Genomic DNA, 13,068 nt, shown 5'->3' with positions numbered 1-13,068 from the left:
ACTATGGTGGCTCAGGTGAAGTGGAAAGAGGAATGAGCTCCCAGGAGTGGAGAGTAAACACAGGCATTTTTAAAAGGAGATAGTAACAGTACCAACTCAATAGATTCCATTTCAGTCAATAAAGATATTCTTTATTTCAGAAAATTATAGTTGAGCAACAAAGTTGGAAAACAACTAAAATGGATGATTAAGGCCTATTATAATATATTTGACTTAACAGCACAAAGCCAAGTACTCAGCTAGTGTTCTGTTTTACATGACTTCATTTAGTTTCCCTGTATTTATCAAAGGTAGAATCCCTACAGTGCAGAAAGAGGCCAGTTGACCCATCATAGTGGCGAGGAGAAAGTGAGGACTGCAGATGCTGGAGATCAGAGCTGAAAATGTGTTGCTGGAAAAGCGCAGCAGGTCAGGCAGCATCCAAGGAACAGGAGATTTGAAGTTTCGGGCATAAGCCCTTCTTCAGCCCTTCTTCCTGAAGAAGAGCGAATGCCCGAAACGTCGAATCTCCTGTTCCTTGGATGCTGCCTGACCTGCTGCGCTTTTCCAGCAACACATTTTCAGCCATCATAGTGGCTAGAACTGCTACCTCACAGGGACATGGGTTCAATTCCACCTTTGGGTGACTGTGTGTGTGGAATTTGCACATTCTCCCTGTGTCTGCATGGATTTCCTCCAGGTGCTCTGGTTTCCTCCCACAATCCAAAGTTGTACAGGTTAGATGCATTGGCCAAGGAAATACAGGTTTAAAGGGACAATGTAGGGGGTTGAGTCTGGATGGGATGCTCTTTGGAGAGTTGGCGTGGACATTTTGAGCCGAATGGCCTATTTCCACACATGCAAGTCATGTCTGTACCAAACTTCTGAAGAAGTTTGCCCCCTACTCTATCCCCATATTTCCCATGGCCAATCTACTAAATCTGCACATTTTTGGATTGTGGGAGGAAGCCCACACAGTCACAGGGAGAACATGCAAAGTCCAAATAGACAGTCACCCTAGGGTGGAATTGAACCCAGGTCCCTGGCGCTGTGAGGCAGTAGTGTTAACCTCTGCGTCACCAACTGGTGTAAGTTGCAGTTGCACATTCTGACCCCACCTTCAAGCTGAAGACATTTCTGTTACATTTCCTCTTGGATTTATTACTGACTTTGCCTAATAGCTCAAACCTCTCGTCTGCATCCACAAGTATGACCACCTTCTCTAGGCTTGACCCATCCAACTCTCATCATTTTAAAAATCTCTAATGGGGTCTCATCCAGAGAGATAGTTAGTATAGTAATGAAGACATGAAAGTAAAGGAGAATAAAAGAAGTAAAGGATAAGGAGGGATGGAAAGGAGTGAGTACATGGAAAAAGACTGAATAAAGTATCATAAGGAACAAGAAAGTGCTTTGCAAGGATTGTACAAGTATTGTTCTAAGGCAGACTGTCCTCCTGAGTAGAGAGAATTATCACTTTCTAAATGACAACCAAGACTTGGAAATGATGTTCACTGAGTGCTTCGGTCTGGTGTTCAAACGTATGACAAGTTGCCAGGAATGATGGCCAATATCCAGGGATCAGGATTGACTTGACCAGCAGCTGGATGTTGTAATAAGGACAGAGTGGGAGTTGGCTCTTTGGAGAGCCTGTCTTGTGATTTATTAAGTGAGGCATCAAACGTTTTCTCAACCGCTGCCCCTCACTAAATTCAGCATTTGTCAGCACCATGTGCACTCAGCCAAACATCCGGGACTCTGCAAATCATCTGCAAATTTAGAGATTTTGCCTGCAATGCCCATCTCCAAAATCCTTAATATAAATCACAAAAAGCCAGAGTCCCAATATTGATTCCTGGGGAACACCACTTACAGCTCATCTCCAGTCTGAGAAATGCCCATTCGTACCCACCCTCTGTTTCAGCTCCTTTATCGAACGTCAATCCTTGCTGCCAAAGATCATCAATCCCAAACATTTCCAATTTGCTAACTAACCTCCACATGGCGTCATATGAAAGTCCAAATACCGAGCATCCGCAGCACTACACTCATCCAATACCTGTGTCACCTTGTTATAGAACTCAAATTAAATTTGTCAGATATGACCTGCCATTGACACAACCATGTTGCCTGTCTAGTATTAGCTTTTTTTTCTCTCTAGGGTAGATTTGTCTTGTTTATTAATTAGAAAACATTTACAACATGGCTGACTTACATTAGCTTGAACCAAGGTGCATTCACATTCTGTGCAACAAATACATTCAAGACTTTTGCCCTGTTTGAATTACCCAGGAACTTGGGCAGCCTATGGTTTGGCATATCTGCTTCCATGGCAATGCCGTAGCCAATCACAGCAAACTTGCTGATGAATCAGTACCCTTTCTCAATTGTTATAATCTGGTGAAAATTTGTCTTCTTCCATGTGTCCTGATAACTGCCAACTGAAAAGTTTTAACAACCGGTGTCACTTTTTAGCAATGTTTTAGTGGTCTTGTTGATATTATTAATATCTATCAAGAGAAGCAATCTCAATGACCCAACAATGGAGCGCTGGTGGACCTTGAATCCAATGAATAAAATCTGGAATTATCTCCCTCTCACCATCACCAGTGGTGATCTTCATTGCTGACAATGGGTTTTGTGTGGAAATTGATGAATTGGGAAAACGTGGTGATTGACTGGTGGTAGTTAAAAAATATAATGGGTGATTTGGTGATGAGACAGAGCACTTCTGGACATACCCAATACCTAACCCCTTCCACTTTAATGGAAAGAAATAACACTCCCTAAAACATACTTGAGTAATGATGGATGGACAGCCAGTGGGGGAAGGGGAAAGATAATATTGCAACTCATGTAAAATAGCAATAAAGATGAAATTGATTTTGCCTTTGTTCCTCAAGGTATCGAGGTGAGGGAAACATTTCCAGCACGGGAATGGTTCTGATGGAAGTCGGAATGCTGAGTGGCTTTATCCCAGAAATGAACAAGATCCAGGTCAAGGACCCAATAAAAAGAGTCGAGTTTGAAGCTGGACAAGTCAGTCTGTATTTTGACTCGGTGAGTCAGGGATTTTTCTTTCGTGTGTAGGATGTGTCCATCCCTGGTACCTCTCTTCAATGTTTTGGAGAAGAGGTTCCTGTGGGAATGTTCTCGTGTAAATCGTAGAAAGTTCAGATTTGGACACTTAGAAACATGACTTGGTGTTTTCTTCTTTTTAGCTTAATGACACTGAGATCTGTGTGAGCATCCCCATGATAAGGGAGTCCAAAGTTGCAAATGCCCAGGATGGCACGGTTAAAGTATTTCAGTATTATGAGCCAGGTAAGTCCCTGAATTTTTCAGTTTGGAGTTTGGGTGTGGATCTGTATCCCTAGCCAATATGGAAGCGTTGGTCTAATCTCTCTGGAGTCAGTCAGAGCGTGGGGGCAAGCTGGGTTGTCGGCTGGTGTTATGGAGCATTTCGGAGTGTCGGGAGTGTCGGGTTGTGGGGGAGTGGTCAGTTCAGGATGAGGGGGTAGAATCGAGGGTGGGGGTGTTGAGCGGGGCTTGGGAGGAGGGTGGCATCAAAAGAGCCAGTAGTTGAGTTACCCAGGAGGCGGATTCAGGGAAACGCTCCAGGGAGGATTAAATCACAGTCATGTGATGTCTCTGACTCCAACTTCAAGTTGGAGTCATTTGCCCAGGAGCCTGGCATTGTTCATTGCAGGTCCCACAGAGTCAGTGCATCAGGATCTCTGTAGGATGACAATGTGTATCTCTAATAATACTGTCCAGACCCTGACTGACCACAGTAGGGAGGATCTGGGACATGTCTCAAAATTAGCTCAATTCATATTTGGCATATCCAATATCCTGCTGTCAGAATGGGTTGGCTTTCCACTGTAATCTCTCAAAAGAAAATAATGACACAACTCTACTATTTTAAATACACATTCTCAGGAAGTTGGCATTTTTGGCTGGGACAACGTTCATTGCCAGTGCCCTGGAGAAGGTGGTGCTGCCTGTTCTCTGTATATCACTGGATTGTGAGGAGGGGTGTTTCTCACACGTACAGCAGATAGCAGAGAACCTAGAACTTCGATCCTAGAACATAGAACACTACAGCACAGGAACAGGCCCTTCGGCCCACCATGTCTGTGCTGACCATGATGCCATTCTAAACTGATCTCTTTTGCCTGCACATAGTCTGTATCCCTCTATTCTGTCTGTGCATGTCTGTCTAAATGCCTCTGAAACTTTACTACTGTCTCTGCACCTACCACCTCCCTCTGTGTAAAAAAACTTGCCTTTCACACATACTTTCCCCTCTCACCTTAAACATATGCCCCCTAGTATTTGACATGTCTATCCTGGGAAAGAAGTCTCCAACTATCCACACTATCCACACCTCTCATACCTTTATAGTTTTCTATCTGGTCAGCCCTCAGCCTTGGATGCCCGAGTAAAAACAATGCAATTTGTCCAACCACTTCTTATAGCTAATACAATCCAATCCAGACAACATCCTGGTACACCTTGTCAAGATCATAACAAGGTCAGCCAAGTGGAATACAAGTTCCCTAATGGAGGCTGTTAATCTGGTCCAATAAGGGAGCCCTGGCTGACAGATATAAACAAGAATGTCCTCATTTCCCTGTAAACTGTTTGAACGGTGGGGTTTGGGGCCTAACTTTACTGCTCCTCTCCCTTGTAAAATTGCTGTAAATGTTAACTGTATTTTGTAAATTGTGTTGTAATTTGTTTAATAAAATATTATAAACAAGAATGTCCCCTTAAACTCTATTTCAATTTAATCCCTGCCCTCCCCTTCACTGTTTGATCACACAGCATTGTCCTTTGAGAAGGGCACTGCTTGTCACTGGCCACTCGGGTGTTTCCTTTCTTCCTGGTGGTGGGAATTGAATAAAGATTCTTGCACCTTGTATCTTTCACTGTGTCTCACATCTGCACACACACAACATGGATGCTGGGGAAAAAATAAGCACTACCGCGGTTATTTGCAAGGTTTGTGAAGGTTTGTAGCTCAGGTTGAGGTTTAAGGCATAGGTTTGCTCGCTGAGCTGTAGGTTTGATATCCAGACATTTCATTACCTGGCTCGGTAACATTGTCAGTGGCAACCTCCAAGTGAAGCGAAGCTGTTGTCTCCTGCTTCCTATTTATGTCTTTCTCCAGGATGGGGTTCCTGAGGTTTGTGGTGATGTCATTTCCTGTTTGTTTTCTGAGGGGTTGATAGATGGTATCTAGGTCTGTGTGTTTGTTTATGGCGTTGTGGTTGGAGTGCTAGGCCTCTAGGAATTCTCTGGCATGGCTCAGAAAACGAACAGGAAATGGCATCACCACTAACTCCAGGAACCCAATCCAGGACAAACATATAAATAGAAAGCAGGAGACAACAGCTTCGCTTCACTTGGAGGTTGCCACTGGTAATGTTACCGAGCCAGGTAATGAAACGTCTGGACATCAAACCTACAGCTCAGCGAGCAAACCTACACCCTAAACTACCACAGTTAGGCTGTAGTGTGGGGATATAACACAAAGAGAAAAAATAAGAAACGAACATGAGTTCGGTTCACTCTGAGAGCTGCCTCTGAGGAAGCTGGATCAGTGTCAAGGAATCTCCATGTGTAAATAAAGGGTGACTTAGTGAGGGTATCCCGACCTCTGTGGAGTTTTTTCCAACCCATATTAAGAGAAAAAAACAAGAATGTCTCCTCAAATTCTATTTTGATTTAATCCCTACCCCCCCCTTCACTGTTTGATCACAAAGCATTGTCCTTTGAGAAGGGCACTGCTTGTCACTGGCCACTTGGGTGTTTCCTTTCTTCCTGGTGGTGGAATATAAATAAAGATTTACACACCTATTGTTTTTCGCTGTGTCCCACGCCTCCACACACACGACATGGAAGCTGGGGATAAATAAGCACCACCGCTGTCAGGCAGTAGTGTGGGGGGAAAGTAAAAAAAAAGAGAAAAGAACATTAGTGTCACACATCCTGAAAAAAAAAACGGGAGTGTTAGAGATTCTGTTCACTTTGAGTGAGTTGGCTCTGAGGGAGTTTGATCAGTGTCAAAGATTCCCCATGAGTAAATAAAGCATGATTGGTGACCAGATACCAGCCTCTGTGGAATTATTTCATGTCTTTTTTTTTGCCTACTTCTATTGGAAGAGTTAGTGACTATGAAGGGAGAGCCCATGAAAATCCATTTGGATGGTGTATGAGTGTCTCAGAGGGAATTCTTTGCTAAATTAGAAATATATAAAGATCAGAGCAGGAGTAGACCATTCAGCCCCTTGAGCCTGCTCCAACATTCAATATGACCATGGCTGACCATCCAACTCAGTCCCCTGTTCCTGCTTTCTCCCCGTACCCCTTCATCCCTTTAGCCGTAAGAACTACATTGAACTCTATCTTGAAGACATCCAATGTTTTGTATAAATAGGTCTTTTGGAGTAGGATTGGGCGAATTGATTGATTGTCGTGTTTTGCTTTAAATGCAGAGATGATGGTCGTGAGGACATACAACTCGAAGGTGATGTCAGACACCAACACATGCACCTTCTGTGGCATTGGCTGTAATCTGTGTCGCTCCCAGTTCAACTCGATATCCGACCAGTCCACAGCTTCAACTCTGGCCGGATGTCTGAATGTCCTCCTGCTCTCTCTTCTCAGTGTTTATCTCAGCTTGTCTTAATTACACAGCTATCATTGAATATAAATTTCCTCTTGGTGAAATAATTATTGCTTTAATTGGGAGAGGGGTGCAGAAAGACTGGCAGAGACATGTTTGACTCTGTCTTGGAAACCACTGTAACTTAGCAAACTGCTTTTTGCAAGCACTCTGTTCATGATTTCTTCAACGTCCTCCTTTTGTCGATTTGTTCAGCGAAAAGGTATACGTTTTTCATGAATGTTTCTCCACTTTTACCCCACCTTTATATTCTATTGAACTTAACCTCTCCAGATTTCACAGCAAGCAAGACTATCCTGAATTTACAACTGCTGACTGAGTTATGGTCCTCCTAAACTCACTGGAACAAACTGTGGATCTATCAGCTTGCTGTTTTCAGAAACTGGCGTCTTTCAAATATTCACGTAGTGCATAAAGTTCCCTAACTTTCTCCTCTGGCCTCTTTCCTGCGCTTGCTTTGTGTATGGGTGTGTGTGTTTGTTTTTCCACATGCAACTACTGATTATCAAAAGAAGCAAAAGAAAATTTTTAATCCGCTGAGACCAAATCATAATTAAATTGTGTGCGCGTGTATGTGTAGCAAAGGGATCAGGTCTGGCTAATACTGCTGTAAAATAAATTTTGATGTTATAACGTAATTAAAAATAAAATCAAGTTTTGCCCCTATGTTCTTGGCAGTTTTTCATTGAGAAATCACCACAGTAGAATTAAACATAGTAGAATTCAACTCTATATCCGACCAGTCCACAGCTCCAACTCAGACATTATTGAAATGAGACACTTTTAATAACATCTCTATTCTTCAGCTTATGGGGCTACAGTATCTTAACTTCACATGTAAGTTTTTGGTGAGTCACACACTCTAATACTTTACAGTGAGTACTGTGATACTGACAGGTTAACACACAACACTGAGAACATTTACATGAGGTTTATCCACCGTGATGGGTGTCCTGATTGATGGGATAAAAACACAGAGAATTCTGCAGTGTTACACATTATAAAACCCTTATAACACAAAGGGACCTCCTGTCAGTTAAAGGAATCCCCAATTCACGACACTCCCTCCTTCTCTGTCGGCCAAGAGGCCTGCAACATGTATAGCCACATGTATATATATTCACAGAACATAGAATGTAGATCATTACAGTGCAGAACAGGCCCTTCGGCCCTTGATGTTGCACCGACTTATGAACTGATCTAAGCCCATCATCATCCATGTGCTTATCCAGGGATTGTTTAAATCTCCCTAATATGGCTGAGTTAACTACATTAGCAGGATGGGCATTCCACACCCTTACCACTCTCTGAGGAAAGAACCTGTCTCTGACATCTGTCTTAAATCTATCACCCCTCCATTTGTAATTATGCCCCTCGTACAAGCTGACATCATCATCCTAGGAAAAAGACTTCCACAGTCCATCCTATCTAATCCTCTGATCATCTTGTATATCTCTGTCAAATCTCCTCTTAGCCTTCTTTCCAATGAGAACAGACCCAAGTCTCTCAGCCTTTCCTCATAAGACCTTCCCTCCAGACCAGGCAACATCCTGGTAAATCTACTCAGCATCTCTTCCAATGCTTCCGCATCCTTCCTATAATGTAGTGACCAGATCCATACACAATATTCCAACTGTGGCTGCACAGATGTTTTCTACAATTGCAGCATGACATTACGTCTCTGGAACTCAATCCCTCTACCAATAAAACATAACACACCGTATGCCTTCTTAACAGCACTGACCACCTGGGTGGCAACTTTCAGGGACTCCAAGATCCCTCTGCACATCCACACTACTGAGAATCTTCCCATTGACCCAGTATACTGCCTTCCTGTTATTCCTTCCAAAGTGAATCACCTCACATTTAGCTGCATTGAACTCCATTTGCCACCTCTCAGTTCTGCAGTTTATCCAAGTCCCCCTGTAACCTGTAACACCCTGCCACACTGTCCATTACTCCACCAATTTTAGTGTCATTTGCAAACTTATCCACCTATGCCTGTGTCCAAGTCATTTATAAAAATGACAAACAGTTCATAGTTATTACTGAATCTCCATCTACAATGAGACAGTGCATTCTGGACTGTAACAGCATGAAATTAATTACCTTTCTGCCACGTTTCGGCAGAACTAGCTCAGCAATGCCTGAAAAGAGAACAGGAATTGTTATTGTATCGGATTCATTGCTGATGAAATTCTGACATTTCATTGAGGTTTACCTCTTTTGCTGTGACGGGACAATGGATCGTTAGGTCAAGCACAGGGACCTGCAAATTGTTGATGTCCTGTGTAAGGTTTGGGACACTGAAAGCTAAACTCACCTTTCACCTTCCATCTAATAGTTACCCCTCTTGCCAACTTTGTCAGAAGAAGGCCGCACCTGCTAAACCTGCTACCCCACCTTGGAATAGAAACATTGAAAATAGGTGCAGGAGTAGGCCATTCGGCCCTTCGAGCCTGTACCACCATTTAATATGATCATGGCTGTTCATGCAATCTCGCTATCCCACTCCCACTTTCTCCCCATACCCCGTGATCCCTTTAGTTGCAAGGGCCATGTCCAGTGACCTCTTGAATATACCTAATGAACCGGCCTCAACAGCTTCCTGTGAGAGAGAATTCCCCAGGTTCACATCTCTCTGAGTGAAGTCATTCTTCCTCATCTCAGTCCTGAATAGCTTATTGTTCAACTGTGATCCTTAGTTCTGGACTTCCCCAGCAACAGGAACATTTTTCCTGCATCTGGCCTGTCCAGTCCCATCAGGATTTTGGGTGGGATAATACTGGGATAAGGTTCAAGGCCATTGCTTATTGTCCATTGCTAAGTTGCCTTTGAAAGACTGGGGGCAAGCTGCCTTCCCTTGAATCCATTTCTCCAGGCGTAGGTTAGAGGAAGCCTGTATGCCAACAGAACCCTCTAATGGGTTGAGAACTGAGGTCAGGACAAATTTCTTCATGGATTGTGAATCCTTTGAACTGTCTTACCTCAAAGAGCTGTCATCAAGTACAATAAAGATCAAGATCCATAGGAATCCGGACACTCAGAGATTCCAAGAATCTGGGGACAGGGTGAGGAAGTGGAATCAAAGTAGATCGACCAATCTGTCTGAACTATAATGTCACCACAGTTTTCTTGGATCAAAGAGTTGTTCTGTCATTAGAGGGAGAGGCTTTAACCTGAGGGTCATCATGCCTCTGGTAAGGAGAGAGATTGCGAAGGAGATTCCATCATTGTAACTTCAGCTGAGGTGGGAATTGAACCCACACGGTTAGGTGTCACTCTCGATCACAGGCCAGCTAGCCAGCCAACTGAGCTAACCAACCTCTGTCAATCAGGTGTGTACAGCCTTCCCCTGCTCCTGTGGCTTGTGTTCTCTTGTGAGAATAGTCAGGGCTGGGACAGGGGTCCAATAGGGCAGCAGTTCAGTTTGTGAATTCTGTCCCTGCCTCAGAGAATATTATCCCTCTCTTTGTTCCAGGACAAGTGCAATTTATTTATTTTCTTAAGTAATTGAGCTTTCCCATTGCTCCATGAGCACAGTCACTATTGTCACAGCTAATAAATGACCAAACTTACATTAGTCTAACCAAGAGATCCCTGGACCTTAATTGGTTTCAGTCTCTCGTGCTCGCTTACTCTCTCTCTCACAACGTTTTTCTCCAGATAGGGAGTAAAATAGAGCACAGTATTTGAATAAGACCAGAAAGATTGAATCCCACTGGAAACAGAGACATTTTACTAAAGTTTTTCAACCTGCACTCATCAGGACCAACGCAAGAATGCCAAATTTCAATCTGTAGGAGAAAATATTGGCTGATTGGTCGGCAAGTTGACTGAAGTATTACCATGGTGAAAGTGACAGGTAAATAATTCAAATTTGTGCAGAATGTGCAATATTGGAACCATTGTATATCAGCGTGAAATTATATTTACCTAACAGTTTGCACATCCTCACAATATCCCGACACTCTTAAAAGCAAGGAAAGACTTTTAAAGTCATAATCACTATGTAAATGTAAAGGATGCAGCAACCAATTTACACACAGAAAACTCACACAAACAGCATTACTGTGAATCATTGATTAATATGTTCTTGATGATTCAAGGCAATGAATTAGCCAGGGCACCAAGGAGAACACCACTACGATTTTAAAAATAATGTCTTGAAATTTTTAATGTCCAATTGAGAGGACAGATAATGCCTTTGTTTAGTTACCCAACTGAAAGAAAAGTGAACAGAACTGAGAATCTGAAGGAGGCATTTGGTATGCTTGCTTTTATTGGTCAGTGCATTGAGTATAGGAGTTGGGAGGTCACGTTGCAGCTGTACAGGACATTGGTTAAGCCACTTTTGGAATATTGCATACAATTCTGGTCTCCTTGCTATAAGAAAGATGTTGTGAGACTAGAAAGGGTTCAGAAACTATTTACAAAGATGTTACCAGCATTTGATGGTTTGAAATAGAGCGATAGGCTACTTTCCCTGGAGCGTTGGAGGCTGAGGGGTGACCGTTTAGAGGTTTATAGAATCATGAGGGGCACGGAGAGGGTAAATAACCACGAATTGTTCCCCAGCATAGGGGAGTCCAAAATTAGAGGCCATAGGTTTATGGTGAGATGGGAAAGACTGAAAAGGGAACTTAGGGGCATCTGTTTCACACAGAGGCTGGTGCATGTGTGGAATAAGCTGCCAGAGGAAGTGGTGGAGGCTGGTACAATGACAATATCTAAAAGGCATCTGGATGGGTATATGAATAGGAAGGGTTTAGAGGGATATGGGCCAAATGCTGGCAAATGGGACAAATGCTGGCAAATGGGACTAAATTAACTTCGGATATCCAGTCGGCATGGATGAGTTGAACTGAAGGGTTTGTTTCTGTGCTGTACATCTCCATGACTCTGTGATAAGCTTCTTGGGTCCAGACGTTGGAGCAGAGATACGTGTAATAGAACCTTCCAGCAGGGGGCAGAAGACTTATGGCAGAGTCCATGATAGATCTGAGTAACCCTGGCCTATGGATCGGTCAGGATTGGGAAAACTAAGACTTAATTCCCTTATTTCTCATGCTCTTAGGTGGTCAGTGCATGAATAGAAAAATACTGGAGGTAATCTGGAGATGTTGTAAGAAGTACAGTAATGATAGCAACAACTTGCATTGGAATGGTATCTTAGTGTGGTAAAATGTTCCAAGATGCTGCACAGATAAATGTGTGATTTGCTGTGAGCTAAAATTCAACATGGGACCGTGTAAGCGGCTTTGAGGTAAGTTTTAAGGATTGCCTTTAGGAGGGAAGCTCCAGGAATGAATTCAGGAACTGAATACTGAGGCTGCTGGTTACATAATAACGAACGGTGCAACAATTCAAACAGGAGATGTTCTGGAAGGCCAGAATTCATACAGCACGGAGATCTCAGAGGGTTGGAGGGCTGGTGCAGGCTATAGAGAAACTGATGCTTAAATGAACAGGCAGCTAGTATAATTTAATAAGAAGTGAGTGAACAAGACTCGATACCACAACGCATACAGAAAACAAAATTTTGAATGAGTTCAGGTTAATGTAGGGTGTGAGGTGGGAGGCAGCCAAGTTTGCATTAAAATAATCAAAGTCTACGGGTAACTAAATATAACCCTTTCCAGTTCTGAGGAACCCAAAGCATTAACTCTGATTTCTCGCACAGATGCTGCCAGTTCTTTAGGTTACTCACAGTGTGGAAACAGACCCTTCGGCCCAACAAGTCCACACCGACCCACCAAAGTGCAACCCACCCATACATTTACCCCTTCACCTAACACTACGGGCAATTTAGCATGGTCAATTCACCTGGCCTGCACACCTTTGGACTGTGGGAGGAAACCGGAGCAAACCCACGCAGACACAGGGAGAACGTGCAAACTCCACGTTCAGTTTGAGGCAGGATTTGGATCCAGGTCTCTGGTGCTGTGAGGCAGCAGTGCTAACCACTGTGCCACCGTGCCGTAACTTCCAATATCCACAGTTCTTTCATATCTCTTTCCTCTGGTTATGGCCATTTACCACTAGGGAGCAGTATTGCTCCACGATAAATGTCCAATGAACCAGATATAATAGTTAGTCCCCACTGTGGGCGGCATGGTGGCACAGTGGTTAGCACTGCTGCCTCACAGCGCCTGAGACCCGGGTTCATTTCCCGACTCAGGCGACTGACTGTGTGGAGTTTGCACATTCTCCCCGTGTCTGCGTGGGTTTCCTCCCACAGTCCAAAGATGTGCGGGTCAGGTGAATTGGGCATGCTAAATTGCCCGTAGTGTTAGGTAAGGGGTAAATGTATGGGTGGGTTGCGCTTCGGCGGGTCGGTGTGGACTTGTTGGGCCGAACGGCCTGTTTCCACACTGTAAGTAATCTAATCATTC

At 43.5% G+C, this 13,068-nt stretch overlaps 1 protein-coding gene across 1 annotated transcript in view; it reads left to right on the top strand.

Moving 5' to 3' along the window:
• Positions 1–7,329, top strand: part of cd109 (CD109 molecule) — a 166,157-nt gene extending 158,828 nt beyond the window's left edge. The window contains exons 31-33 of the mRNA XM_060830700.1: positions 2,883–3,039; positions 3,201–3,303; positions 6,483–7,329. Coding sequence (XP_060686683.1) covers positions 2,883–3,039; positions 3,201–3,303; positions 6,483–6,676 — 454 coding nt within the window. The 3' untranslated portion in view covers positions 6,677–7,329. The remainder of the gene's footprint in view (positions 1–2,882; positions 3,040–3,200; positions 3,304–6,482) is intronic.
• Positions 7,330–13,068: the final 5,739 nt, after the last annotated feature.

This window comes from Hemiscyllium ocellatum, chromosome 10 (genome assembly GCF_020745735.1).
Source record: "Hemiscyllium ocellatum isolate sHemOce1 chromosome 10, sHemOce1.pat.X.cur, whole genome shotgun sequence".
Classification (NCBI taxonomy): Eukaryota; Metazoa; Chordata; class Chondrichthyes; order Orectolobiformes; family Hemiscylliidae; genus Hemiscyllium; species Hemiscyllium ocellatum.
This window is presented reverse-complemented; position numbering and strand designations above follow the sequence as displayed.